Source organism: Osmia bicornis, chromosome 7 (assembly GCF_907164935.1).
Source record: "Osmia bicornis bicornis chromosome 7, iOsmBic2.1, whole genome shotgun sequence".
NCBI lineage: Eukaryota > Metazoa > Arthropoda > Insecta > Hymenoptera > Megachilidae > Osmia > Osmia bicornis.
Window position 1 is genome coordinate 125,107 of NC_060222.1, and position 26,502 is coordinate 151,608.

At 33.4% G+C, this 26,502-nt stretch overlaps 5 protein-coding genes across 14 annotated transcripts; 3 read left to right on the forward strand and 2 right to left on the reverse strand.

The window, feature by feature from the left end:
* The first annotated feature begins 21 nt into the window (after positions 1–21).
* Positions 22–5,685, forward strand: LOC114878380 (GTP-binding protein Di-Ras2). Of its 2 annotated transcripts, none has more exons than XM_046286512.1 (5): positions 22–767; positions 3,625–3,892; positions 3,959–4,104; positions 4,184–4,449; positions 4,809–5,685. In XM_046286512.1, the coding sequence occupies exons 2-5, from the start codon at positions 3,706–3,708 to the stop codon at positions 5,014–5,016; spliced, it is 807 nt and encodes a 268-aa protein (XP_046142468.1). In that variant the 5' UTR covers positions 22–767; positions 3,625–3,705; the 3' UTR covers positions 5,017–5,685. The 2 variants fall into 2 exon arrangements, with proteins under 2 accessions (XP_046142468.1, XP_029047967.1); XM_029192134.2 differs by lacking the exon at positions 22–767 and adding an exon at positions 774–3,521.
* Positions 5,686–6,121: 436 nt separating this feature from the next.
* LOC114878378 (regulator of MON1-CCZ1 complex) lies at positions 6,122–9,438 on the reverse strand. Its single transcript, XM_029192128.2, has 11 exons — positions 9,041–9,438; positions 8,654–8,959; positions 8,376–8,550; positions 8,132–8,291; positions 7,933–8,038; positions 7,713–7,866; positions 7,563–7,626; positions 7,277–7,496; positions 7,037–7,206; positions 6,656–6,931; positions 6,122–6,541 (listed from the first exon to the last, which is right to left on the reverse strand). The coding sequence occupies exons 1-11, from the start codon at positions 9,158–9,160 to the stop codon at positions 6,280–6,282; spliced, it is 2,013 nt and encodes a 670-aa protein (XP_029047961.2). The 5' UTR covers positions 9,161–9,438; the 3' UTR covers positions 6,122–6,279.
* A 398-nt stretch (positions 9,439–9,836) lies between these two features.
* On the forward strand, positions 9,837–13,592 carry LOC114878390. Of its 2 annotated transcripts, none has more exons than XM_029192159.2 (4): positions 9,837–11,594; positions 11,686–12,309; positions 12,574–12,835; positions 12,908–13,592. In XM_029192159.2, the coding sequence occupies exons 1-4, from the start codon at positions 9,961–9,963 to the stop codon at positions 13,166–13,168; spliced, it is 2,781 nt and encodes a 926-aa protein (XP_029047992.1). In that variant the 5' UTR covers positions 9,837–9,960; the 3' UTR covers positions 13,169–13,592. The 2 variants fall into 2 exon arrangements, with proteins under 2 accessions (XP_029047992.1, XP_029047993.1); XM_029192160.2 differs by having other exon boundaries at positions 12,574–12,811.
* Positions 13,593–13,802: 210 nt separating this feature from the next.
* Positions 13,803–18,238, forward strand: LOC114878392 (calcium permeable stress-gated cation channel 1). 2 transcript variants are annotated; one of them, XM_029192165.2, is made up of 12 exons: positions 13,803–13,985; positions 14,393–14,519; positions 14,615–14,832; positions 14,952–15,228; positions 15,316–15,419; positions 15,485–15,677; positions 15,755–15,869; positions 15,994–16,190; positions 16,313–16,639; positions 16,731–17,006; positions 17,093–17,326; positions 17,403–18,238. In XM_029192165.2, the coding sequence occupies exons 1-12, from the start codon at positions 13,966–13,968 to the stop codon at positions 17,604–17,606; spliced, it is 2,292 nt and encodes a 763-aa protein (XP_029047998.1). In that variant the 5' UTR covers positions 13,803–13,965; the 3' UTR covers positions 17,607–18,238. The 2 variants fall into 2 exon arrangements, with proteins under 2 accessions (XP_029047998.1, XP_029047997.1); XM_029192164.2 differs by lacking the exon at positions 13,803–13,985 and adding an exon at positions 14,194–14,304.
* Positions 18,239–19,244: 1,006 nt separating this feature from the next.
* On the reverse strand, positions 19,245–26,334 carry LOC114878388 (histone-lysine N-methyltransferase NSD2). Of its 7 annotated transcripts, none has more exons than XM_029192152.2 (14): positions 25,596–26,193; positions 25,088–25,364; positions 24,577–24,977; positions 23,759–24,485; positions 23,499–23,665; positions 23,089–23,407; positions 22,800–23,022; positions 22,506–22,701; positions 21,979–22,408; positions 21,845–21,907; positions 21,634–21,784; positions 21,229–21,452; positions 20,922–21,148; positions 19,245–19,802 (listed from the first exon to the last, which is right to left on the reverse strand). In XM_029192152.2, the coding sequence occupies exons 1-14, from the start codon at positions 25,809–25,811 to the stop codon at positions 19,578–19,580; spliced, it is 3,846 nt and encodes a 1,281-aa protein (XP_029047985.2). In that variant the 5' UTR covers positions 25,812–26,193; the 3' UTR covers positions 19,245–19,577. The 7 variants fall into 7 exon arrangements, with proteins under 7 accessions (XP_029047985.2, XP_029047984.2, XP_029047991.2 ...); XM_029192151.2 differs by having other exon boundaries at positions 21,634–21,907; positions 25,596–26,070; positions 26,147–26,190; XM_029192154.2 differs by adding an exon at positions 20,210–20,284 and having other exon boundaries at positions 19,713–19,802; positions 21,634–21,907; positions 25,596–26,194.
* Positions 26,335–26,502: the final 168 nt, after the last annotated feature.

The window sequence follows — 26,502 nt, forward strand, 5'->3', positions numbered from 1 at the left end:
CATCTGAAATTTTCTAATTACTTTTCAGGAGTTGTCGTTTACGATCCTTAGTAATTATGACTACGAAATTCAAGTATTACCGTGTCAAGTTGGAAAGAGAAACGCTAATATAGTGGAAATTACTGACAATGTATGCTGTCGGACGAGTGACGATAAAAAAGAAAAGAAAAGAAAAGAAAAAGATAAAGAAAAATGAAAGCTCGACCTTAAAGTAATTAAAGTAAATAAGTTTTTTTTGTTTCTCAATTATCGAACCCGATAGATAATGAAATTGAATTATTTTATAGATGGCGTGAGACAAGAGAACGTTCTGCAAAACTTTTTACGGCAGAACGCTAACATCAAGAGTAGGTCGCTGTATTTTATCGAATTTTAACGATGACTGATGTTGACTTTTTCTGCGTATAATGGAAGAATGGAAGTAAGCGAAGGGTAGAAAAAGGAAAAGAAAAAGGAAAGGAAAAAGAAAAGGAAAAAGAAAAGGAAAAGGAAAAACGGTTTACCGCGTCCTACTCCACAGGTGTAGGAGAATCGACCGTGTTATTATAAAGTGGATAACGCTGCGCACGCTCCTTAAAGTTGATTTTCGTAGTACTCGGCGGTTAACGCGAGTCACAACACTGGCTGAAGGAGCTGGTTCAGTGCCGCCTGAACAGCGGGTGGGGAAGGTGTTTATGGAAATTTATTTCTCGATTTGCTGTTGCACGCCGTTCAAACGTCTTTTTTAAAGCATTATCGACCAACGTTCGCGTTATTATTCGTGTTTGGTAAGTCATTTTTCCATCGTATTTATATTTATCGGTATATCATTTATAAATAATTCCTCTCATTGTCAGTTTTGATCGTTGTAACACAGCTATTTTATTTTTATTTATTTTTCTTTTCATTATTCGCAAATAAAACGTGAACGTACATGTACATGTGAGAGCAGATGATCTCGTTAGGTTCGTTCCATTATACATTCGTTGGTGAAATATTTTTCTTTTCGTCTATCGACGAACAAAGAAATTATTTTGAAACTTGGATTTTCATTTGTTTAATTGTTCGACGAACGCATAATTATACATATATACGTATGCATGTCCAGACACCTTTTTTAATATCGCAACAAGTCTTATCAACTCCATTTTATTGTCTTTTTTCCTGTTTTTCCTGTTTTTCCTGTTTTTCATTTTCTCAATAAAACACACGATTATTTAGATATTGTTTCGCTAGAATGCTAAGATTTTTAAGGTTATGTGGATGTTTGTTTCGACCAATGATATAGAGAAGCATTTACTAGGAACGGAAAGTTTTTTACGTTTCTTTCACGAAAAATTTCATTCGAACAAATACGTTCAAACAATTCGATTAATCGAGGCGAACGATTACAGCGATACCTACTGTGTCTTTCGCCGACTTAAGATACGATCGCAGAAATCGAATCGAATCGAATCGATTCTTTGAACGAGTGTAAGTTTAAAATAAGGAATTATTGTTCTGTTAAAAGAAGCATGAATCGTTCGAATCTCGGTTCACTTATCTGTAGATATATTACAATCATGAAATCATATTCTTCCTTCTTTTCTTCCCATTCTTTGAAACGTTTATGCATAGTTAGGGGTTGTGTGTTTTTCAGTTGAAATTTCTAGAGCGTATACTAAAGTATTGGTAAAAAGAAAATAAGAGAAGCGCGTCTAAATGTAGAGATATCGATGAGGTTGGTAAGAATCGTTATTATTTTTACGATTGAATCGCTACAAGACAATAAATTTGTTTGGCGCGTCATTTGGAAGCTGATCGGTTTATCACGGCCGTGATAACGTTTTCTCGAGACGTCCGTGGCTTTCAAAGATATTGCGCTCCGCTTCTTCTCCTCCAGTTGAACGGAATCACGCTCTTATTTCGAGTTTTATCTCAAGTTTGTCTCAAGTTTGTCGCTAGGTATTCTGTGACTTTTAATCAAGTATTTTCTCTATTTCCCGTTACCGTAACAGAACATGCGAATAATCTTGTTCGAAACACAATTGAAAAACACGTTCCAATTATAGAGGTGTTGAGAATCGACCTTTGACATTAACGACGCGACGCGACGGTCCGATAAAATTTCCGATTACTTTGCGCACAAATTAATATCGAAAAAAAAATAGAACGAACAACGAACAATGAAAAGGGTTGATTGCTAGAATAATTACTAGAGTTGGTTGCAACTGACATCGGAGTTCGTATTGAACAGGTTCTCTGAAATCACCGTTCGATTTCGATATGTAAATAGAAAAAATAAAAGAGAAGGACGAAGAGAAATAAATAATGTAGAAATAATTGGGGATGAGCTTCGGAAAGCGCAGGAGGAACGTAGAGTTTTTACTGGCACCGATCGATAGGAAAGGTCGAGATGCGAGTGTTTTTCCGATAAACGAGCTTTAGGATCTTTTAGGAAAACGCGCGAAAGGGAAGGAACGCGATGAAGTAGAGAAGGGTGGTGGTCGGTCGGCTGACTAGATTGACGAAGAGAGGAAGACGAAAGGGAAAATAGTTAGAAATAGATGAGCTAGTAACAGCCCTCTGACCACTGGCTTTGATCGTTTCACGGTAGATCAGTTTCGATACACGAAGCGTCCCATACCCGGCCTTCTCCTCACCCTAGCACCCTAGCACCCTAACACCCTAACACCCTAACACCCACACCTCTTTCGCCACATATCGTGTTTTTCATTTGCGTAGCTAGTCAAAAGTTAAAAAGTTATAAAGTTACATTAATCTGACGAAATAGTAAATAGTAAATGGAAGTGGTTAGGTATTCGGTATTTTAGTTTCCCAAGGTTGCGTGCAAATAAAAGCTTTGCGCCGCGCCCGCTCGTTTGCGTGGTTCTAATTCTAACATAGCCAACGACTCGAAAATTCATTCCGATCACTTTTAAACAATCTTTCTGTTTTACATACGAGTATTATTGTACGCGAGGAGGCGTAAATGACTAGCTATACGAGCGAAAGTAGGCAGGAAAGCTCGTTTTAACGAACATAATTAACCTACTTATGTAAAAAGTAGCAACAAGTTGACAACGGATTCTGGAAATATTATTTGAGCATTCGAGCTGCTCAAAGGGGAGACGTTTGGAGAAAATACATTTGGTTTCGGCTTCGTCGCGTCGGTTTATCGGTGAAATTCCAGTAGAATGGAATTAGTTACGAGATGAATCTGGTATCGTAGAAAGTTGCTTGTTTCTCGAGAACCGCGACTAGCAAATAGGAAGGTTGATACGGTTCTCGCGACAGAAGGGTTAACCGATAACGGATAACGGATAACGGATAACGGATAGCGGTCCCAATAGAGTCTTTCAAAGAGCAGAGATTTCTCTTCCAAGTTGATTCGATCGATACCTTGGACTCTGCGCGATTTCTTCTCGATGAACGAACAAAGTAAGACTTATCGATTAACCGGTAATTTAAAACATCGAGGAGTTACCGATTAACTAACGCGTTGATTGCCAGGCAGGCTGGTAGAAATAGCTACAAGATTGTGGACAGTAAAAATAAATACGGTAATTAATTTGGTGCGCGATCGTATCAGCGAATAAATAATAACGAGCCCGATTTCGTTCTCGTTACCAGCTCTCGACCTTTGTCCTCGCGTTTCTTTTTCAGCAAACGGAAAAATGCCTCCTTGAACCAACGATTGCTTTCGTTTTTGCTCTGCGAGTTTTTCATCTTTGAGATCGCGAGAGGATGGCCGATCACGAAAGGATCAGGCTGGTGGTATTGGGCGGTGCTGGCGTGGGCAAGAGCGCAATTATACGTCGTCTACTTGGTCAAGGATTCAGCGAGAGATACAGACCCACCGTCGAGGATCTCTATTCGAGGGAATGCGTTCTCGGCACGCTGACGCTAAAAGTCGATCTATTGGACACTGCTGGTAAGGAAATTCGTTCCATCTAAGTACCTACTCTCTATGTCTCTCTATATGTATTTCATTTCGCAGGGGACTTGCAGTTTCCAGCTATGAGAAGGCTGAGCATTGCCACGGCTCACGCGTTTCTTCTCGTTTACGCTACAACCTCCTTGCCGAGCTTCGACTGCGTGAAACGATGTTTCGAAGAAGTCAGGGAACAACGACCGGACTTTCAGGTAGCGCGAAAAAAGAAAAACAGAAAAACAGAGAAAATTTATCAAGGGGAGGTAGCTTTATCAACGTTTCTCGCGACAGGAAGTACCAATAGTCGTTGCCGGAAACAAGGTGGACCTTGCCTCGACGCGAAGAGAAGTACCGATCGAGGATGTTAGCGAATGGTTGTTTTGCGAGTTACCCAAGCTTCGTGCCAAAGTGATGGAATGTTCTGCCAAAGACGATTACAATATCAAAGACATTTTTCGATGTTTCATCACTCTGTCGAAAATCGTGCCGAAGAATCATACCGGTGAAGCGGACGAATCCGGTCTCCGACGAAGATCTTCGGCGTATGGATCGCGCAGGTATTCCTTCGCTTCTTTTTCCCCTTTCATTTTCATTTTCATTTTCATTTTCATTTTCATTTTCATTTTCATTTTCATTCAGGCGTATTCAATGGTTCTTGATTGTATAACTTTTCCAAAGTGAAAATTGTGTTAAATTGTGAAAACGCGCGACACGCGTTTTGGTCCTCGTAATCCAATCGAATGTTTCGTAAACCGTCAATCAATGAACGTAATTTCGTTAGAGTTCGATAAAAGTCGATAATCGAATAAAAGGAAAATGCCCCCTCCCCTCGTTTACCAATCTATTTTCGATCTCCATTTTCGATCGCACGATCCTCCTCGTTCCTCTTCCTGTGAATTTAATCAAATATCGCTAGGTCTGGCAGTCCACGCGGCAGAACCGGAAGCGCCGGCTCTGGGGGCAGTTCTCAGCAAGTGATCGCACCGCAAACTTCCAACGTCCCCGTGGTCGTCAACGAGGAAGCAAAATGCAAACCGCGCAGTCGTAGCTTGATCCGACGCACATCGCGAAAAACTAAACAGCAGATCAGAGATGCTCACACGGACGATTGCAACATTTCCTAATTTACTCCTTTTATTTTATCTCTCTATCACACCTATCCTATATCCTATCTAAAAAAGGTAAAAACCTTTCGAACCGCGTCCTTATACGTATTCAGAGTATATCAATTAACGCTCTACCAGCTCTTCTCCGCTCTTCTCCGAAGAAGAATAAAAAAGAACCCAAAGCGAAAAAGGAATAATAGTAGTTGAAACGTCCGCATTGTCATTTAATTGTCAATCTCAATGTCAAAGTACTGAAATCGCTTGTTGAAAACTTTGTCTTAACGATAAAGGAAGGACCAACAGTTTCAGCTTTAATAATGTATTTACAAAAATACGATTAATATTCGATCCTCTTCTTTTGCACCTTCTTTCTTTTCTTTTCTTTCATTGTGTCTCGTTAAAGACAAACATAAATGGACCAATCTGAATTCGCCTTCGTTCACTTCTTTACTCTCTTTTTTACTTTTTTCTCCAATAATAATTTATCAAGAATTTTTTATTAATTATCAGTTATACAATTTCATTATTGTTCAGTAATTAAATTTCACTTTCAAACATGTACGAAACTATTATCGTTATTTAAGAAACTAGATCTGTATACGTATAGGTATCTAAATTCATATATGTATAATTGAAATTCGATACAAACCAATAATGGAACGAAAGTAAATCAAACCAAAACGTTCATATATGTATGTACATGTCATGTACTTCTAATCTATCTTTGTCTCGCATCTTCTTATGTCCAGTCATTAAACAGTGTATGCATATCCTGTCCGGTCCGGTCCGGTCCGTCCGTTTCTATCTGTAACATGTTCGTACCATCGAATAGCTTAAGTAAGGAAAAATCTTTTCATGTACCTGCGTTAATATAGATTATTATTATTCTCTTCAGTTTCTTGCAAAACTGACAAATTTAAACATTGAAATTTCTTAGTTGTACTTGTTTCTTTTGCAATTTCATTAATTTAGGACCACGTCGCCAATGAAACTACTTATCGTTAGGAGGCCATAACACCACCCTTCTTTTCATTCTGAACGTATAATAAATACGTATCAAACACCTTTCATCCGCGCATTTGACAAGTGCAATTATTATGTGTCAAATAAATTTTATCACCAATTATAAATCTTCTGCTTGTATCATACATACATATATTTTTCAAATCTATTCCATATTATTCCACATTATTATGAAAAAAATAAAAGCAAGTTGCATTCTCTGCATTCTCGTTCGATAAAGAAACATAAAGAATAAATAGCATCAACAAGATGAGAATTTCATGACGAGATCGTTGTCACGTTCGAGTTTGTATCCGAATTACAACCGTTATCTGTCCCTTGGAATAAATATTTGAAATGTTGAACGTAAGGCTGACAGTGTTCTCCTTTTGTAAAAGCTGTAGTATTGTGCAGTCGTAAGTTACGCTGCTCGAAAAATTTATAAACCGAATGAAATAACGTCGCATCTTCGGTTGCTTTTGCCGCTTCTAAGAATTTCCTAGCAGACATTTGATCTACCATTCCGACTGACCGGACGTATCTAAAATACAAAAGAAACAGTGCATCTTTTTCTTCTTTTATATTTATAATTTTCATCATTTTCATCATTTTCATCATTTCATCATTAATTATTTATTTCATGATAAGATTTTACCGCAACGCTGCTAAAATATAACCCTTCGAGAGAAGAACTTCGATTATTTCCTCGTGAGCATTTCCAACTCGTTTAAGCATATCCAAAGCAAGCTGATGCGCAGCTGGATATAGATTTTCCAGAGAAAGTAACAGACATGCTAGAGGTTTTGAATCCGCCACTACGTGATATTGTAATAATTGGTGAAGCTGATAATATGCTTTACGTTGTACTAACGTCGTAATAATTAATTCGTGTAAATAATGTTGCACGGGTATTTCGTGTTCAGCTAGAGATCTAAAATAAATGGGCACACATAACGCGTCTAGAAAGTTTTCAGACGTATACCACCTGATCAGAAATCAGAAATCAGAAATCAGAAATCAGAAATCAGAAATCTACCTAATATATTCCAAGAGAACCCATACAATCATTTTCGGTTCGATTGTATTTTCCGAAAATTTCGATAATATGTAACTGTACATGTCACTTTGATCAAGCGATACCTTATATTTGTAATCTTCTGTTATTGTACTCAGATTTTTAATATTATTTTGCAAAGGTGTTCCCATCTAAACATGTTTTTACTATTATTAAACAAATAAATTGATTAACTTTCTTCTTCTATCGATCTATACTCACCTGATTTTGTATTTCGTTTTCTAAATGATTCCTATATACACAATTCAACTTGTCGAATATCGTTGGCATATCCATTAAACTAATAGGTAACAGTATCATGAAATTTTTTAACACTTGTATTAAGATATGCTTTCCGTTCGTTCGTTGCATTAAAAATTCAACTAACAATACTTTATCCGTGATAAGTTTTACCAAAGCTTCCAACTTCAATTCGACGAACCTGTCATTAGTAAAACTTTAAACTTAAAATAGAGAGACAGAAGAGAAGAGAAAATAATTCACCTACCACAGGCAACCCAATTTTGCATCGATGATTATGTTTGGCTGAAAAACAACCCAATTTGGCGAATCTATACCATTTTTCGTTCGTTAAGGATTAATTGCATTAATTTACAATATCGTTATATGTATAAATTCAACTTTTCTGCAAGGATACATAATTGACAAGGTTGATAAGTTTCGTTCGATAACGTTGCTCCTGGTACTTTTAAATTATACGGTTTCATCGGTTTTGCCGGTGCGACGCTAGTGTGATGCATTACAGTACCATCGCTCACACCCGGTAACATGATATCAAAAATCATCGATGTCTGGAAAATCGTTCGGAATAATTATACCTCGTTTACCCCTTTTATTTTATATCCAACATTACTCACCTTTGATGCTTGATGGTGAACAATTATAAGATTATCTACAACGTTAATGGCAAATCTGCCGCTGACGTCAAGCTTTAAAATATGACTTCTTCTGATTGTTGTCATTCTATTTATAAACGAATGGAAAGGTACAGAACGATATATATGTAGCATATATTTGTCAAACTTTTCATCAAATTCAGAATATTAAAAAGCATACTTATTAACAGTATATACATATACGGAAGCAGATCCCGTTGAACGATTAGCACCTGGTTGATGTCGTAGCAGAATAATACAGGGTGTTCCGTACAAAACTCCCAAAGCTACGTCTCTTTCGGAAACGGCCAGTTTACCTGGTTTTGCTGAACCAGTTTCCACTGAAACAATTTCCTAGTTAACCGATATACGTATATCTCTACAAATGTTGACGATTGTTAACTATTCAATTTTTCATATCATACTTTCAAATTTTGTTAGTTTATGAAGATTTCCAGGTGTTACGTGCAATGCTTGCATTTGATTCCCTGCCGTACTAGATGATAGTAAAACTAAATAACTTTCTGGACAAAATACAAACCAATTTACACCTAAACTTAAACATTTCAAAACTCTGACAGTTCGTTTTTCCGGATTTACCTAAAATAATTCAGATTAATTCAGATTAATTCAGATTAATTCAGAATAATTCAGATTTCTTGCCAGCTGCAAAAACATAAATATTATTTAGTCGAACCCTTACTTGAAACAATTCTACTCCATAATCGGTAACGAGTAATATTTCATTTCCATGCGTCCAAACAAATCCCAATATACTCGCATTTTTTCCTTTACACGGTTGCGAATATTCTATATTATCAAGCCCAGCAACAGGAGAATAATTAACAAATTCAACTGAAGAATTGGATCGTTGTATAGCCAGTATATTCATATCGGGAGAAAATTTTATAGATATCACTGCACCCTTATCTTCCATTCGAAAATTTATGTTTAGATTTGGTCCCTTAACTGAAACACCTGTTACACCTCCTGATCGAACTGCAAATACCTAAAAATGAATACATTTTAAATGAATGCATATATGTACATATAAATGGAAACAAAAAAGAGGGCTATACGAAAACTTAACCTGTTGTTTAGAATCGTCAAAGAATACATTTGTTAGAGAACTAATCGACTCAAACTTAATTGGATCACATGATAATTCCAAATAATAGTCGTCATTGGTATCCTGATCATCAGTCTCCATCTCACAACTTTACGATTAAGTTAAATAATAAAAACACCTGATTGCTGTCAAATTTAACGCTGTCAGATTCAGATTGTTTCAGTTTCTATAACAATCTGCGCTATCAACACGGGCGTCATCTGCTCTACTGCTTTGAAATATCATCGATACCAAATAAGTATGCTCGTTGTGAAGCTTTTAATGACGTCACACGTTAATCATGAATTAATTGCAAAATCAAGTCGTCCATAAAAAGGAATCTCAAATTCGAAAAACTTGTATTTTAGGAAAAAACCACAAGCTATTTTTTTAATTCGCCTCCAGCGCCATCTATTTAAAAACGGCTGAAACTACTCGACAACTTACCGACCGACCGACCGATCGGTCGGTCGGTAAGTTGTCGAGTAGTTTCAGCCGTTTTTAAATAGATAGCGCCAGTGTTCCCGTGTTCGTGGCGGCCGGCGTCGTAAATCGATAAAGAAGAAAATGTTCATTCAGGAGTAATTCTCAACGTCGCCTTTACCAAACATTTTCGTTAATCATTTATTTTATCATAAACAAAACTCAAATAGCTTTTCTGTACATTCATTCCTTCATCATTCATCAAATTCCAATTTCAATAAATCATTTTATGGGGGTGTCTGGGACCCCGTAAATCATGACCCTCGAAAACAAAGGCATGTCCAGTCCAGCCTTCTACTATCTGTAGTCACTGGCTGCGTGTACGAACATGTTTATGTAAAAATATGTACTTGATCCACAATTACCCGTTACAATTTTTCTTTTAAATTGTGACCAGACATGTGTTAATTGAATTAACGATGAATGTAAATAAAGGCAAGAAGATTAAAGTAATTTTAGATGAGAGCGTAAAGCATCGACGTAGTTCACTAAAAGTAAATTTAAGTTGTGGTTCAAACTTGACAGATTCTGGTAACGAATCGCTCAAACAAACAGATATCGAGTATCATGATGATACATGGTTAGGAAATAATAAACCTGGATGCTCCAATGGCAAGCAAACATTTGTCAATCATAGCCCTGTATCTCCTTCAAAAATTGCAAATGTAAGTTTAGAAAAAATAAGTTACAATGATGCAATTTTGAATAGACATTGTGAAAAATTAAAATATGCTATATTAACCAAAACTAATCAAATGTTTGATAAACAAAACAAACTATCCCTTAAGACTTGTACAGTTTTAAATGCTATAGACGATCGATCAAGTACCGCTCAAAATAACAATGTTACTTGTATAACTGAAAAAAAAAATGTTAATCAAGTTGAATCGAAGTACACAGAAACCAATTTGCATCAAAGTATTAATAGTACACCAAATGGGGATAAATATAGACCCAAAAGTATGAAAAACCAAAGAAAACAAAATAGATTAAAAAAGAGACTTTTATTTCTTGCAAAGGAACCATCGAATGATAAAAGTTTTATTAGTTCTCGAAATCAATCTCTTTCCGTTTCAAATACTTTGGTACGCGAAGATACATCTACAGCAACACCAATTGCATGCTCTACAATGATAGATGGAAATAATAAAATATCTGTTACAGACGATGAAATACACTTTCAAGCTAGAAATAGTTTATCTTTGGTTTCAAACATGCGTGCAGGAAATAGTACGACATCTATGGAAATAACAGATGTTTGCGGAGGATTTATATTATACGATAAACCACAGTCGTCTGTAAAATGTTTAGCAAAAGATGCGTCTAAATATTGCTTACGAAACAGAGCATCCGATAATTGTGCTTCAGGTTCTCTAGAACAAACATTGTTGCAAACAAATCCAAATGATGAAAAATTATTATACGAAACATCCAACAAGTTCGTAAAAGCTACTACAGTTAATAAAGATATCGAAGAAAACACCGATATGCAATGGAAGAACAACCCAAGCATAGAAACAGATAGTGCAAATACACTCCAAACTTCTTTAAATGTAAACACTTCCATTGACATGGTCAATGGAAAAAGCATAGATAAATGCACACAGAAACACGAGAAAAAAACATGTAAAAATTTTAAAAGTAGATATAAAGAAGGTATAGCAGGTGTAGCAGGTTTAGAAGAAGCTCAGGAAAGTATAAATACCGTCTGTACTTCGTTACAAATGAATACATCGTTAAATACTTTAAGTACGTCTGAAGAAAACGATTGTAGAAATATAACATCGGAATTGAACAATGAGAAGCATAAAGAAAAGAAGAAAATTAATAGCGTAACTGTTAGTAATCGGAATAGACCAGTTGTTGATCAAATTTATAGCAATGAGCAAAGCTACATAGAAGCCACCCCATATCCTATGTACCGTTCTGTTATGTTAAAATCACAATTAAAACAAAATGCTATAGCATGTTCACTCGAAGGCAACAATCAATTTAATGGAAGTGAATTAAAAAACTCTACTGATATACATGTTGAAGCTAAATCACGTTTCCCGTAAGTATGTATACATATATGTGTATAATAATTTTTTGAATTAATCAAATTTTCTAATAAAATTTCAACGAACTTGTTTATATTGTTTTAGGGAACAAGACAGGCCAGGAGTATCTATAAATGTGTGTGGTCAAAATCAAGAACAAACAAAAAGGAACACAATTATTTTGAACCATTCGTCGTGTTATGAGAGATCTAATATGAAATCACAAACATCTGTACCTATAGAAGAAGTAGTTAATGAAAATAAATCGAAAGAAGATATAAATATTAAGAAAATTGATAAAAAAAGATGTAAAAAAAAGCTGATGCCTCTTCATGAATGTTCACAAGTATCATTTTCTCCTATGGAAAAACAATATTCACCTCCTAGGTGCTTAATGTTTAAAAAACAAGTTAAAAGAAAGAATAAATGTAATAAAATGAATACTAGTAACGTTCAACGCAATGAAAGAGAAGAAAAAAAAAAAAGTCAAGGGAAAAAAACAAAGAAAGTTGTCAGTAAAAAGATTGTTATTAAAAAAATCGTTAATGAAGACATTTTAAAGAACTTGGAGGAAAATAGAGAAAATTTGAATAAAACGCGAGGAGATGTGCATGGTTCGAATGGAAATTCGTCAAATGATTTTCAATCCTTGAAAAGACCATCTACTACACAGTTTACAAGAAAAAATGGACGTAGAATAAATATTGTTACAACTGGTTTATCTAATGAGTAAGAAGAATTTTTATTTGATACTTTCTCATAAATTATACATATATAAAATACATTGTGTATATGTAGAATCGAGTAAGGTAGGCTTCCTTAAGAAAAAAGGCGTTACTGAGGAACCAGGAATATACATATGTATAACTTTATATTGTATATTGTCATTATCGAGGGTGAGGGACTAGAGAAGCCTATTATGCTCGGTGCTGGTACTATGATACAGTTCGTTTTCCATATACGTTGGTTTATTTGTAAATTACTTTTTTCTAGAGATAAAGGTATAGTTAAAAGCGTTGTTAAAACTCTTGGTCTTGCAAAACTTGAATCAAATGTTACGAAACATACAACACACGTTGTAACCACAGGTGTCCGTACAATAAATTTATTGCATGGAATTATACGAGGCTGCTGGCTTGTCGGCCTTGAATGGGTTTTAAAATCTTTAGAAAACAATGCATGGTTAAGTCCAGAAGAATATGAAATGGCGCACTTTTCAAAGGCGGTGCTGGTAAAAATACACTATTTATTAATTGTTAATATATTTTCTAGGATTATTTATTAATCACGTATATCAGCATATTAATTCATATTTCGTGATTTCCAGGAGAATCGCAAAGATAGGCAGTTGTTTGGATCATCTTATGTTCCAGAATTGTTTGCTGCTTGTGGATATATATACATTGAAAGGAATACAACACCTCCTTATAGCGTGTTGAAAGATCTCATAAAAGCTGCAGGTGGTTGTATTACTGAAAATCCAGATATAGCAAAAGTTGTTATTGGTACAGAAGGTATAAAAGAAACTTGGGTTTTAGATTGTATCACGTCAGGTGAATTACAACCATATAATCAGTATCGACGATGATAAGTTTTTTGTATTTTAAGTATTAACTCTTATACGTCGAATATTGAATTGGATACCAAACTCATTTGGTACTTGTAGCATTTATGGTATATCAATTTAAAGTTTTAACCTTAATGAAGATAATTATACATATACAATGTAGGCGCTTCATTAATATTCTTAATAAAAAATGATTGAATGCCAGTTACAGTGAACAGTGACTATAACTGGTGATTTTCATGTTTCTTTCATGAATATTTTCAACATTTGCAATTGTAAATTGAAGGATTTGTTTATTTATCTAATTGTTTCCCTGAAATCTCAGGAAGGGGGTGCGTTTCCTGGGAGGGTGGCGTATTGTAGGATTCAAGATTTTATTTGAGAAAATTTTCTTCTTTTTTGAATACAAAAATTTCTCCTCTGAATTGGGCATAATGCCTGCTGATTCGCGAGGTATCATACCCAGTGGTGGGGACACTTTCCCGAGGATGTAATATTCATTTAACTATTTATTTTATTTAAATTTTTTAAGATATTTATTAAATCTATCAAAATTTAAATAATCTCAGAATAAAAAAAATATATATATACATTATTGTTACATGTCATGTCCATAAGGTTTGGTCAAAGTATGTATGTATTCGAAATCATATTGCCTGTTATCTTAATCATTTATGATAAGGTTAGGTTGCGTTGACTCTAACGGCATTCACGTACTACATACTTGGATCCATACAATGTGTCAAATTGACACGGATTTGTTGACATGTGCCTTTGTACTTATCTAACCATACATTAATATAAACATCTTAACGAATATGGGCTACGTATACTTTCGGTAAGCAATAAAATATGGACCTTTACTTCCATTCACTTTTTACTGTTATTCCTTTGTTTGGACGCTAATACATTTTTAATAGCAAATTTGTTTGTCACTTTTTAATACCATGAATACAGGTTTCGAAACTTTTACTTGTGTGTGTTTGTGTGTATATATATATATATATATACACGCGAATGTATACATAACATATATGTATATATGTATGTATGTATATTGGTGCGATTTATAATTGCAGGAAATAATTTATAATTTCTTAACTTTTATCGTACAATATGATTTCATATACTATGTATATATTCAGTAAATTCATATTGTATGTATTTATATAAAACATTCCTTTTGGAACGTATTCTTACTCCATGAAAAATTACCTACTAAATAAAAAATTATTTAAATTACAGTTCAAATCTACGTGAAACTCCAACCCCAGAAAAGTGTATTCCAATACCAAGGCATAATACAACATTACTAACTGATATTTATGCGGGTATTCCTGAAAATTTGATGCTAAATTTTTTTGGATTTTTGGTAAAAATTATATATTATTTTTGAAATACAAGACAATTCATTGCGCGTATGAAATATAATAATATATTTATCTAACATTATAATATGTTTGGCAGTTCCTTGTTATTTTATTTGGTTTATTACGCAAGAAGGCATGGAATTATGGACGGCTTGCATTGTTGAACAAAACAGATGAAAGATGGATGGAATTATTCTATGGAGCCAATGAAAATAGAGATACAGACGCGATATGTGTTGAAACTTCTGTTAATTCACAACTTTCACAAGTGGACAGAGGCTTTTTATCATGGATCGTTACTGCATTTAAAGTAACGTGAGTAGAATTTTGGATGAATTTTTTGAGCATATCGAATGATTAGTATTGTTAATAAAACTTTCATAGAAGATGTTTAATTGGAATTAGAAGTAATTATTTTTTAATTGTAATTCTAGCGATGAGGAATTATTAAAACGAGCTGGACCGGATGGTTTGCTGTACATATCTTTTCAACGTCATTTAATTATGTTAACATGCTTAATGGTTATTTTATCACTGTGCATAGCGTTGCCAATTAATTTTCATGGAAATATGCAAGGTGATAAGGCAACATTTGGTCATACTACATTGTCAAACTTAGATCCAATGTCTCCTTGGATTTGGATGCATACAATATTAATCTTATCGTACTTGCCGGTCGGTAGTTATGTTATGAGGCATTTCTTAAAAAAGGTATGTGTCATTACTTACACGAGATAATTAAGATGATCAAGTTTTGTTAATCATTAGCTGTAATAACGATAATGAGGGTGATTATAGGTACACGATTCAAAACACTGCGGTGAATTAGCAGCTAGAACATTATTAATTACAGAAATACCAAAGCATCAGTGTAATGTAGAGGCTCTTACCGAATACTTTGAGTATGTAAATTTTACATAGTTATTGTATAATTATTTTACTTTTGATACTATATGATTATTTACAGAGAAGCATTTCCTACTTTAACAGTGGAAGATGTTACATTAGCTTATGATATTAGACAGCTTTCAGCACTGGATATAGAAAGAGATTGCGCTGAACAAGCGCGTTTATATTGCGAGAACTATGCAAAAAAAAGAGAACCATTAAAGATGTATCCATATCCCTGTGGTCAAGTAATCGGTTGTTGTTGTAAAAATGTATGTCATTCTCTTAAAAAATATTAATAATATATCTATTAAAGAATATTTCTTTTTAATTTTTTTGTTGTTCACAGCAAATCGATGCTCAAGAATTTTATATGAACGAAGAAATGCGATTATCAGCATTAGTCGAAGAAGAAAAGAAAGCAGCGTTAAATAGACCTCTCGGAGTAGCTTTTGTAACTTTAGGTCAGTCGCTGTCTTATTTGCTTTTATGTATTATTGTTTTATGTATTATAATTATAATCAATTATCAAGAATTATAATAAGAATAACTACAATAACAATAATAACGATAGTAATAAATATTAAGGTACACCCGGTGCAGCTGTAGCTATGCGTAAACAGTTGTGTTTATTGCCTAGTATAAAGTGGGTCGTAGATTATGCACCGACACCATCTGATATCTTTTGGGAAAATTTAAGTATACCAAGACCATGTTGGTATTTCAATGCTGTTTTGATTAACTTTGCACTGGGCATTGTATTATTTTTTCTTACTACACCAGCTGTAAGTTCCTATCAGATCGCATCGCATCGCATCGCATCGCATCGCATCGCATCGCATCAATAATATCATGTAACGGTATAAAGTCAATTTTGATCTGTTATGATTATGATATTTGATTTTAGGTGATAGTGTCGGCTTTGAATAAAATACCGATCACTGGAGAAATTATGAATCTTAGTCCGATAGTTTCAGCCTTCCTTCCAACTGTATTACTAGTTAGCGTGGCTGCTTTAATGCCTGTATTAGTAGCAAGAAGCGAATCGTTAGTTAGACATTGGACTAGAAGTAGTCTAAATCGAGCAGTAATGACAAAAACATTACTTCTTTTATTACTGATGGTTCTCATATTACCAAGCTTGGGTCTAACTAGTGCTCAAGCATTTTTAGAGTGGACCGTAAATGCGGCAAATGACACTGGAAGATGGGATTGTGTCTTCTTACCCGATCAGGTGCGGTAAAACAAATACTCACCAATTCTCATTTAAAACTTGAAAGTGCATAAAAATACAAAATACAAAATACAAAATTATATTTTTGTAGGGTGCTTTATTTGTAAACTACGTAATTACGGCAGCCTTATTTGGAAGTGGATTGGAATTAGTCAGATTTCCTGAACTAGCGTTATATACCTTCAGATTATGCATAGCTCGAAGTAGAGCGGAAAGAATACATGTCAGAAAGGCAGTATTATGGGAATTTCCTTTGGGTGCTCATTATGCTTGGTTACTCTTAGTTTTTACTATGACAACCGTTTACAGTTTAGCTTGTCCGTTGATCACACCTTTTGGACTGTTGTATCTTGTAGTAAAACATCTTGTAGGTTTTAACGTTAAAATAAATATTGCCAACACGATAATACGGTATCTTTATCGTATTATAAAGATAGATTTTATTTCACGTAGGTGGACAGGCACAATTTATGCTTCGCCTACGGACCAAGTATCGGCGGTGGCCAGTTAGCAGGTGCAGCAGCAAGTGCTACTGGAGCCGCTCCAATTTTGGCACAAGCTGCACTATTAGCTTTAGGTTTAGTAAGAAGAGGATTGTCACCTTTAGCTGCGGTACAACTTAGCGGTCTTGCTGCAAGTATTTTAGGTCTTGTCACTGGTGCTACTTTACCCGCATCAAAGTCTAAGGTATAGTTAAAAATATACATTTTTTCTTCTTTCAAATATATAAATCGTTTAAATAATTAAAAGTAAATTGTTGTAGAGCCAAGCCCTGAAAAGAGACTTGTCGGCTGGTCAAAATTTTGTTGCACCTGTATTAAGAAAGAAGCAAATCTCATTGGAAGAAACCATATCCACAGCCTCAAATTCGGATCGTAATTTAGTAATTTTAAGAAGTCCTAGTACTTCTTCGATACAGGAAAGTCCAAAACTTTATCAAAACTACGGTAAAGAATCACAGGCATAATAACTTTTCGAATCGTGTACAAGACGTAATGTATTACCATATATGTATTTCTATATAAATATGGTAAACGATACTCTGAATGCTGACTAATGAAATATATCATAAATTGTCATATCGTACATGCAAGTACGATGATAACAACTCTTTATAAATAAAAATCAATTTATTTGTAACGAGTTAAAATGTAAGATAAAGGCTAGTATAATGAAAGTATTTAAAAATTGCAACTTGCGACTTACAAATACGAAAAAATGTTGAGATTATATTGCCTTGTGTAACAAAGTAGCTTCTCATTATTAGTGGAAAAAGTAAAACGTAAATTGTTATATTTGAATAATAACATAATAATAATAATAATAATAATAATAATAATAATAATAATAATAATAATCACTTGTGCGTTTTAACTTATCTTTTTTTATCTATTATACTTACAGTTATTGAATTCTAAATGTTTAATTAAAAAATCTAAAGTTGTATTCAATCTTTCTCGCGGATTTTCGCTAATGAATAATTCATCGTTTTCTTCATTATACATCTATAATGTTTACATATATGCAAGCTTCAAGGAAACAATTTTTCTACTGTACTTATACCGATTTCTTTCAAACAAATTAATGTATAAAATTCAATCAGTATGTAAAATAATTTTACCATATCCTTGTAAAATATTTGATAAAGATATTTTTTAATTGATATCTTAACAGTAAATATTACTTAAAAGTAAGTATTAATATTAAATATTCTCGAATATAATATTTTTCAAAAACTTTTAAAAATTTATATGGCAGTGTATTATTTGTTCAAGGAGAGTATGCATGCATCGTCTACACAAGCGTATTGTGGCACCGAGCAGCATATCCAGTGGTCTTATATTCAATATACTCTTCGACCTTTGACGTTATCACTTGCTTCCTCTATTCATATACTCTTGTCCACCGTGTATACGACCATCGCATCGAGTTAGAAGTAAGAACAGGTATGGTCTCTCATTGAACCAATAACAATAACATTTACTATGATTCAAAAATATAATTATTTCCTAGACTAATCAAATTGTTTGTCTCTATGAATAAAACTTTCAAAGCAAAACAAATGATTTAAATGACATAGAGATAAATTATACAAAGTAAATATTAGCTCTTTAAAAGTTGATTCGTGTAAGCGTTAAAATCAATTTTGCCAAGGCACTAAATTCTTATAATTTTAATTTAAATATTTTCATATAAAAACAAAATAAATAACTTGTACGCGTGTGTATGTATATATACATATATATAACAAGCACATACTTCGACTCATCGTCAGAAGTATTTTATTTATTGGCAAACAAAAACATTCCATGTCAATCCGATTAGATAAATAACGGTGACATGTGTTTCCTCATTTCTAAAAGTTGTTTGGCGTCAGGTCATCGAATGTATCCTACTCTATAAAATCATACTCGTTTCGCTTTGAAAATAATTCATCTGTACACATAAAAAAAAAAAAGAAAAAAGAAAAAAAACTATACATATATTTCCCAATATAATTATTCCGTAAACTTTATATCCAATACTGAAAATTATTATTAGTTAATGTTAAATACTTAAAAATTTGATCCTTAAATACATGTTAGTATTCATAGAAAATAGACAATTGAATTGGAAAAACAATATATACAAATCCCATTGTACATACATAAGATAGGGATACAGAATATAGTTTTCTTAGATTAAAAACAAGTTGTATTCTCTTGGCGCTATAGTTGAAATTTATTAAAATTCGTTATTCAACTGATCCCTTTGACATGGAATGAACAATTTGCAAATAATGTATATCGTTGCAAATATTATTATCTGGTGTTCATCACCATTTTTCATTTATCATTAAACAATTTATTATTTATTATGTGAAATTGTGTGAAAATTCAAAGCTATGCACATTAAAGTATGTTTTTTATTTCAAGCTTAATCAATGAAGATAAATTGTTCATTCAAATAGACTGCCACCGATTATGGCCTCCAGCTGACTAGATGTAAGATTATTTAATTCTTCTACCTGATCTTCTTTTTTCAACCTCAGAGATAATCGGTGTAATGTTTTTCTCTTCATACTTTTTGAACTGTATTCGCACAGTTTAAAATCGGCATACTGCATTGTTTCTTCTTCATCCTCTTTTTGAGATTCTTCGCTTTCTTCGCTGCTTGGATGAACCTATATAATACATATTAAAGCTTAGAATGCTATTTCATCATATTATGCGTGAATTTATCATATACAATACATAACAAAAAAATGAATGATCTTTTAGCTACATTTTAACAAAACGTTCAATCGATAGCTGGGATACACGATGCTCTACGCGAATTCAAAACTAAACTTAAGGTTTAAAGCCAAAATAAGACGAGCTGTAAAGTGCTACAAACGACGTTAATACCCCCCGTGAAAAATATATGTATAATTACAGGATTTGAAAATCCATTGTGTATCCAAAAGAAATGAACTTACCAATTAAAATTGTAATTAAAATCGTGCAATTAAATAACAATGATTAAACTATTTACTATTAATATACTATGAGTCAGAAGTCCAAAGAGATAATATCAAAAATATACACTCACTTGAACACATAAACTTAAACAGAACATGTTTGTTTGTTACTACTTCTCACTATTGCCAATGTCAGGGAGAGGATGCTGGGAACAATGAAAAACAATTTAAAAAAAAAAAAAAAGAAAAGAAAAGAAAAGTTAATTATCATTGATCACTTCTCTTTTTTTTTTTCATCAATCAAATAATTTACTATATCGACAGATAAATAAAATAGATGTGATACAGCGTCAAGTAAAATTTGGAAAAAAAAAAAAAAAAGTACAGAACGGATCAAGCTAGTTGTATGTCAGAATAATAATATACATATGCGTAACATATTCGCATGCTTGTGTGTGTTTTGTATAAATGTGACATTATATCTAACTGAAATTTAAACAATTTTAAAATACGATTTTAACATAAAAAAGATACGTATCTTTGTTGTTTAAATAGAAAAATGTAAAAAAAGCAAGTAAAAGGGCTAAAATACATACTACATATTTCACGTAAATGTATCTACGTAAAAGTTTCTTTTCATGCTTTTACCACCACCAATGCAATTTGTTTTCATTCTCGGTTTACTTGCTCTACTTACTATTGCAAAGATAAAATAAATAAAATAAAAAAAGATTATCAATACTTATACAAGTTAAAATAAGTTCAATCGGAAGTTTGGGGGGGGGGCATTTGAACGATAAGAAATGCCAACGATACCTTGGTTGGTATAAAGTTTCGTCTTACCTCTACTATGGAAACTCTTGGCGATGGTTCACGTGGCATTGACTTTTCTGTTATTATCAGTGGACTATTAGAGTCTGTAGAAGAATATTCTTTATCTGTTTCAATATCATTATCCGAATAATCTTTTTCATCTTCGACAGCTGATCTTTGAATGTCCATGTTTTCATGTAGTTCACAAACGAAACCACCTTTTTCACCATATTCGAATAGATGTCCATCCAAATGTACTATCAATAACCATAAAATAAAAAAAGTATTAATTTTATGATAAGACAGTTTGGAAATTTTTGAAGACAACATTATTTACCTTGGCAGAAAGCAACACTGCAAAACGAACAATGGGCAGATGTTCTACGACCACACTCTGTACAATGATGCCAAGGACAACTAAACCTTGAATCTGTGTCGTCAATATCAATGCACGTTTTATGATATCTTTTATTGCATGTTTTCTGATCACAAACTACTGAATCTTCCTTTTTCTCAATTTCTTGTCCACAACACCAACACAGTAGTACTTGTTTCCTCGACCTAATTACCAGACAATCCACATTATGGTATATACATACCTGTAGTACCGAATTGTATTCTTTATAAATCAATGAATTATCTGAGCTATTATACATATTTACTCCAAGATATGTTAGATAGTAAATAGGATATAAAAACTGAATCGATTTTATTAAATTTAATAATTACATATTGTACTCACCACTTCTGACGTTTTATTTTGTCGATTTTCTCAAATTTCTTTTGCTGAATCGATGGTGTAGTTACCTGCGGTTTCTGAACTTTTAAACCTATAAATCCGCTACAATTTGTTGCACCACACAAACATGGTTTTCGAGTTTCTCCGTCACAAGCTAAATTATAATTGAAAGTTAATTCTTCACCAGGTTCAATATCGCATAATGCAAACAGACCTATACGCGTGTCCCCATTTACTGTCCATTTTTGTGTCTCGCAGTTTGGTGAACACGAGTGATCTATCAAATTTCACAAATAATCATTTAAATATACATAAACATAAAACACATGAAATACATGAAATACTCACTCATAAATCGGCTTAAATTCCCCTTTGGTTCAGCATCGATCATTCTATTATTATCTATGGTTAAAAAATAAAAATTCTCATTTTTTAATTCTTTTTTCCTATGTAATCTTCGTTTGTATTCAGCTTCGTCTATAACTTCACCTACATATTCGATAACAAACTGTCCAGTTTTAATAGGTTCTAAACTTCTAAGACCCCAACCCCGTCCTACGGTATGAAATGGTTCCATAGCTGGATACTGTCTTCGTACAAATGCCTGATTATTACATTTAGGACCGGCTGGACAAATACCAGGGCTACATTCAACTAACAATATCCGATTGAGACAATCTGTTCCCGGTGCGCATGGATTATCCCATTCTGCATCGCAATCACACGCGACGATGCTTTCAACTTCGGCCGGTTTTACATTACCAACGGGTTTGTTTACCTATGAATCGATTAATAATCATTATTATAAATTACAAATTTATAAATATGTCGCAAGTATTAAAATTTAAATAATAATAAAAGAGGAAAAACTCTACTTTTAACTTAACGTAAGGTGGAGGTTTTAGCCCTCGTGGTCCATGATCTTTGGCAGCAGCTCTTTCAATTTTTAAGCGCTGATGAACTTGATTGGCTTCTTCTAGTGCTTTCCGATAAGTATCGTCTCTATTATTTTTTTTGCCTATCGACGGTTTTATATTTGCATCACCGTCTTGGTAAAGGAAAGCACGACCTCTAAAAAGTACATGAACACGAACAGGTATTAGAATAAATATTTGTTTTCTTGCCTTTTAAAATTTTTTTCTTCTAAAAAAATAGAATAATTCACTTGCCTATGAATCCAATAATAATTATTTGATCCCAAAAACATTACACAAAATTTACCAGGACTGTGAGGAAGTGCTTCTATGTTTTCAGGAATTTCATGAGGATAACAAATACGGGATGGCCACCAGCGATAATTTCCAAGTTTAACCCATACTACTTCCCCGTACAAAGGCAATCTGCCCGTTTCACAATCTTCACAAATAAATGCGCCATCGGGTGCATCAATTCCTACAGTGATTCGTGTATATTATATATCTGTAACATTACTAGTATATTTACAGCGAAAATGGTTACCTAGACATTCGAGATGAAAAGACGTTGGGCATGTATCGCAACAGATAAGACTTCCTCCTCTGGTACATAAAAAACACCAGGCTGCATTTACTGGAGGTTGCGATGGTTTGTAATGCTTCGGGCATACTATTTGACTACCGGTTAAAATCACTGAACCAGCAGGCAAACAAGACGTGGATGTATGATAAGATGAAGGACAACGAACGCATCGAGCCGACTTTTCATTCGAAGCTCTTGGATGACTGTCTTGAGGATTGTCCGAACTGCACGTGTGGCAGACATGATACGGGCAAGTTAAACGACCACCCTGCCAATGAGACTAAGAAAAAGAAAAAAGAAAAAAGAAAAAAGAAATTACACATTTTCGATACCCAGACAATTTCAAGGCAGACAAAATTATTTATCATTACTTGTGGCCATGATTTTAAACAAGACGAATGATAATGCTTTCCACAGGCTAATACAGAGCATCTAATTCTGTCCCCTTCCCTTTCGTTACATATAAAACAAGCAGGAGCTACACCTGACAAACAATCGATACATTTAAATAACTCGTCTTCTTGTTCTTCTGTTTTGCCTAAAATCAACAAACAACATAAAATTAATCAAATGTGTAAATATAATGAAAAAAAAATGAAAGATGATCAAATGATCGACTTGATTTCAGTACCACTAGTCTCGTCCTCGTCGATATTATCTCCTTTGATCTCTTTTATATCGTTAAGAATTTTATCTTCCATTGTGTTTTCATCGATGGAATGTTCTGGACTGGACTCGCCTGGTTTTACACAAGAAAGGTGAAAATACGAATAACAAGGACCTTTGCATCTGGTTAACTTTCCAGTTTTCTCACAAATTTGACAAACTTTTTCTTGTTTCATTCCTTTAAAAAGATTATAAGGTCTACTCCTTTTCGTTTCCGTAACACATATCTCTTCCTTTTCAGCTTTAATTCTTGATTTCTTATTATCCTTGATATTTATATCTATATCTATTAATAAATCTTCTTCGTGATCTGATGAATTTTCTTTTATGTGAGTATCGGTAGCATCTGACGTTACATATGATCGGTATTTTTTGCGAAAAGAAGAATTCATAGTATCCCAAGTTTTCCGTAAATACCTTTTAATATCGTGCTCCGACGCATCCGGATATTCATCTTCTAACATATCCCTGTTTCGTTCGTAGTAAACTTCAAAAACACCATCTACTTCTTCGGTTTTAAATTCAACCTTTTGCATAATAGAAACCTCATCGTTCGAATCTCTTTGACTTAAAGGAGATAATGGAGGAGTATCGGAATTGAGCCTCGAATTACTTTTACCATTCTCCATGTATTTCAGTACTTTTGATTTTGTTCCATCTGTTTTATATTGCGATTTATCTAAATCGTACGTCTGAAAAATAATTAAATTCAACATTTATCGTATTAATAGTATTCTACATGATTATTTTTCTTCAAATCAAACGTTTCATTCGCACACCTACATTGTCCTCTTTAGAGCGTTTAATATCGGGTCCGCTCGAGTCACTCGAGTGTTTCCTTTTGTTAACTTTATCTTTTTCATCTAATGCTTTTGGTGACCTATTTTTTGTGACATTCTCTTTTGGTTTAAAAATGTTGGCTCTGTCTTGATTACTCATAGAGTGAACTTCCATAGCTTCTTCAACTGCGCTCTCCCATTTTGATTTTATCCCAGGCTTTACAATGAAAGCAGCAGCATATTTTGCATCCCTTTTTTTAACTTCTGCAGTTATTGATTCCGATAATTTTTTAAAGTCCGCTAGATTTGTAAACGGAATCATAGAATTTGAGGAAACCCAACTGTGACGCCCTTTATCACCAAAATATTGAACATGTACCATTAGTACCTGTGATCTGGCAGTAGCTAAAGAAATAACAAATAACAGATATTTTATGTTTATTCTTTTTAAACAGTAATTATTATTAACAGTTCTTACGTCAAAAAATTAAAAAAAAAAAAAAAAAATAATGTACCTTTCAACCTATTATATATCATTGAAACTGGATCAAGCGTTATTACGCAAGGCCAAAAAGGAAAATTCCCAACTCTGGCCCATGCTAACTGACCTAATACCCAATTGCACTGCACAGATGAACTGACCAATTTTGGAGTATTTTCCTCCATTGTACTTAAATTAGTAGAAGAATCGCTTGTATCATCCATATCGTTGGTCATGTTATTTTCATCTGTACTTTCATTGCTGCTGTCAGACAAGTTCTGGTATTTTTGAGTCTTTTGCAGCTTAGAATTCTGTAAAAAATAAATATTAATAATGTTACATTACATAATCGAATGCTTCTATTAACCGTTGAGAAACTTTATTGATAGTTATAAAAAAATTATTGCAATATGCATCATATAAAAGAATAATATGTGTGAAAACATTAAAGATTACTACATATAGTACCATAGTTTGTTAAGAATAATATTGATCTCTAATCAGAAAAACTGTAATTGATCTTAAGAGGAGGCACAACATGCCTTTGGAGAACTGGCAACCTCATTCTTAGGAGACTTGGGTTTTATTGTTCTGCCGTAACGACTTCTACCAGGCAAAGTTTTATTAGAATTAACACTCAAGTCCTTCTTATCATTTTCAAAATCGTTGCTCGTGATGTCCAAACTTCTGTCGAATTCATCGAATCTTGATTCAACAATTATGCCCACCTCGTTATCCACTCTGTTGATAGTGCTCATAGTTTGTCAACTAATTTACCATCATCGTTTATCAAGGAAGACAGTAATTCAATATTATAAAACTTTATACACTTCTTCAGCAGTTAACGCAATATAAATTTCAATATTTTTGTATAAAAGGCTCACGCATTGAAAACAATTTCCATTATCGCTGAAAATAGCCGCGATGGCCGATTTTCAAGGGTTACTTTATTTCTTAGAGAAACAATGCGTACCGTTATTCAATGTATAGAAATCAACACATAATTTATGTAAACTTCTACAAGAATAAATTTAATTTTGTATAAACAATTTTCTCTATTAATATTCAGAAATTGTAACTGAATCTTACGGACCTCTAAGGAGAAACAGGACGCGTTTCCCGCGATTTTGGGTGATTCTCATAACCATGATGAGTTTAATTTTTTCACTATGTCTAACAGTATTTAGTGATTTTTGTTTTATTAATTACTTCAAACGTAAATAATCTGTTTAAAAAGTTACCTGTTATTGCAATAATTTTACAGTTAAATTAAGTTTATATAAATTTATCACGGAATCGAATTGGACAACATTATAGTATATATATACATATATATATTGTATATAAATGAATGAATGAATGAATGAATGTTGGGTGTAATGATATTTTATGTCCAACTAAATCTAATTATATTAGTTATTAGATATACAAAACATATATATGTATACA

Coding starts and splice junctions, on each gene's coding strand:
- LOC114878390 (XM_029192159.2), top strand. CDS start 9,961: ATGAATGTAAATAAAGGCAAGAAGATTAAAGTAATTTTAGATGAGAGC. Junction 11,595..11,685: donor GAAGCTAAATCACGTTTCCC/GTAAGTATGTAT, acceptor ATATTGTTTTAG/GGAACAAGACAGGCCAGGAG. Junction 12,310..12,573: donor ACAACTGGTTTATCTAATGA/GTAAGAAGAATT, acceptor ACTTTTTTCTAG/AGATAAAGGTATAGTTAAAA.
- LOC114878388 (XM_029192149.2), bottom strand. CDS start 25,811: ATGAGCACTATCAACAGAGTGGATAACGAGGTGGGCATAATTGTTGAA. Junction 21,908..21,978: donor GAATTTAAGCCGATTTATGA/GTGAGTATTTCA, acceptor GAAATTTGATAG/ATCACTCGTGTTCACCAAAC. Junction 21,149..21,228: donor CAGTGTTGCTTTCTGCCAAG/GTAAATAATGTT, acceptor GGTTATTGATAG/TACATTTGGATGGACATCTA.
- LOC114878392 (XM_029192164.2), top strand. CDS start 14,264: ATGATTTCATATACTATGTATATATTCAGTAAATTCATATT. Junction 15,678..15,754: donor TCGGTTGTTGTTGTAAAAAT/GTATGTCATTCT, acceptor TGTTGTTCACAG/CAAATCGATGCTCAAGAATT. Junction 17,327..17,402: donor TACCCGCATCAAAGTCTAAG/GTATAGTTAAAA, acceptor AAATTGTTGTAG/AGCCAAGCCCTGAAAAGAGA.
- LOC114878378 (XM_029192128.2), bottom strand. CDS start 9,160: ATGGAGACTGATGATCAGGATACCAATGACGACTATTATTTGGAATTA. Junction 8,039..8,131: donor TATGTATATACTGTTAATAA/GTATGCTTTTTA, acceptor GTTTATAAATAG/AATGACAACAATCAGAAGAA. Junction 6,542..6,655: donor TATATTTTAGCAGCGTTGCG/GTAAAATCTTAT, acceptor TTTGTATTTTAG/ATACGTCCGGTCAGTCGGAA.
- LOC114878380 (XM_046286512.1), top strand. CDS start 3,706: ATGGCCGATCACGAAAGGATCAGGCTGGTGGTATTGGGCGGTGCTGGC. Junction 3,893..3,958: donor CGATCTATTGGACACTGCTG/GTAAGGAAATTC, acceptor TTCATTTCGCAG/GGGACTTGCAGTTTCCAGCT. Junction 4,105..4,183: donor AACAACGACCGGACTTTCAG/GTAGCGCGAAAA, acceptor TTCTCGCGACAG/GAAGTACCAATAGTCGTTGC.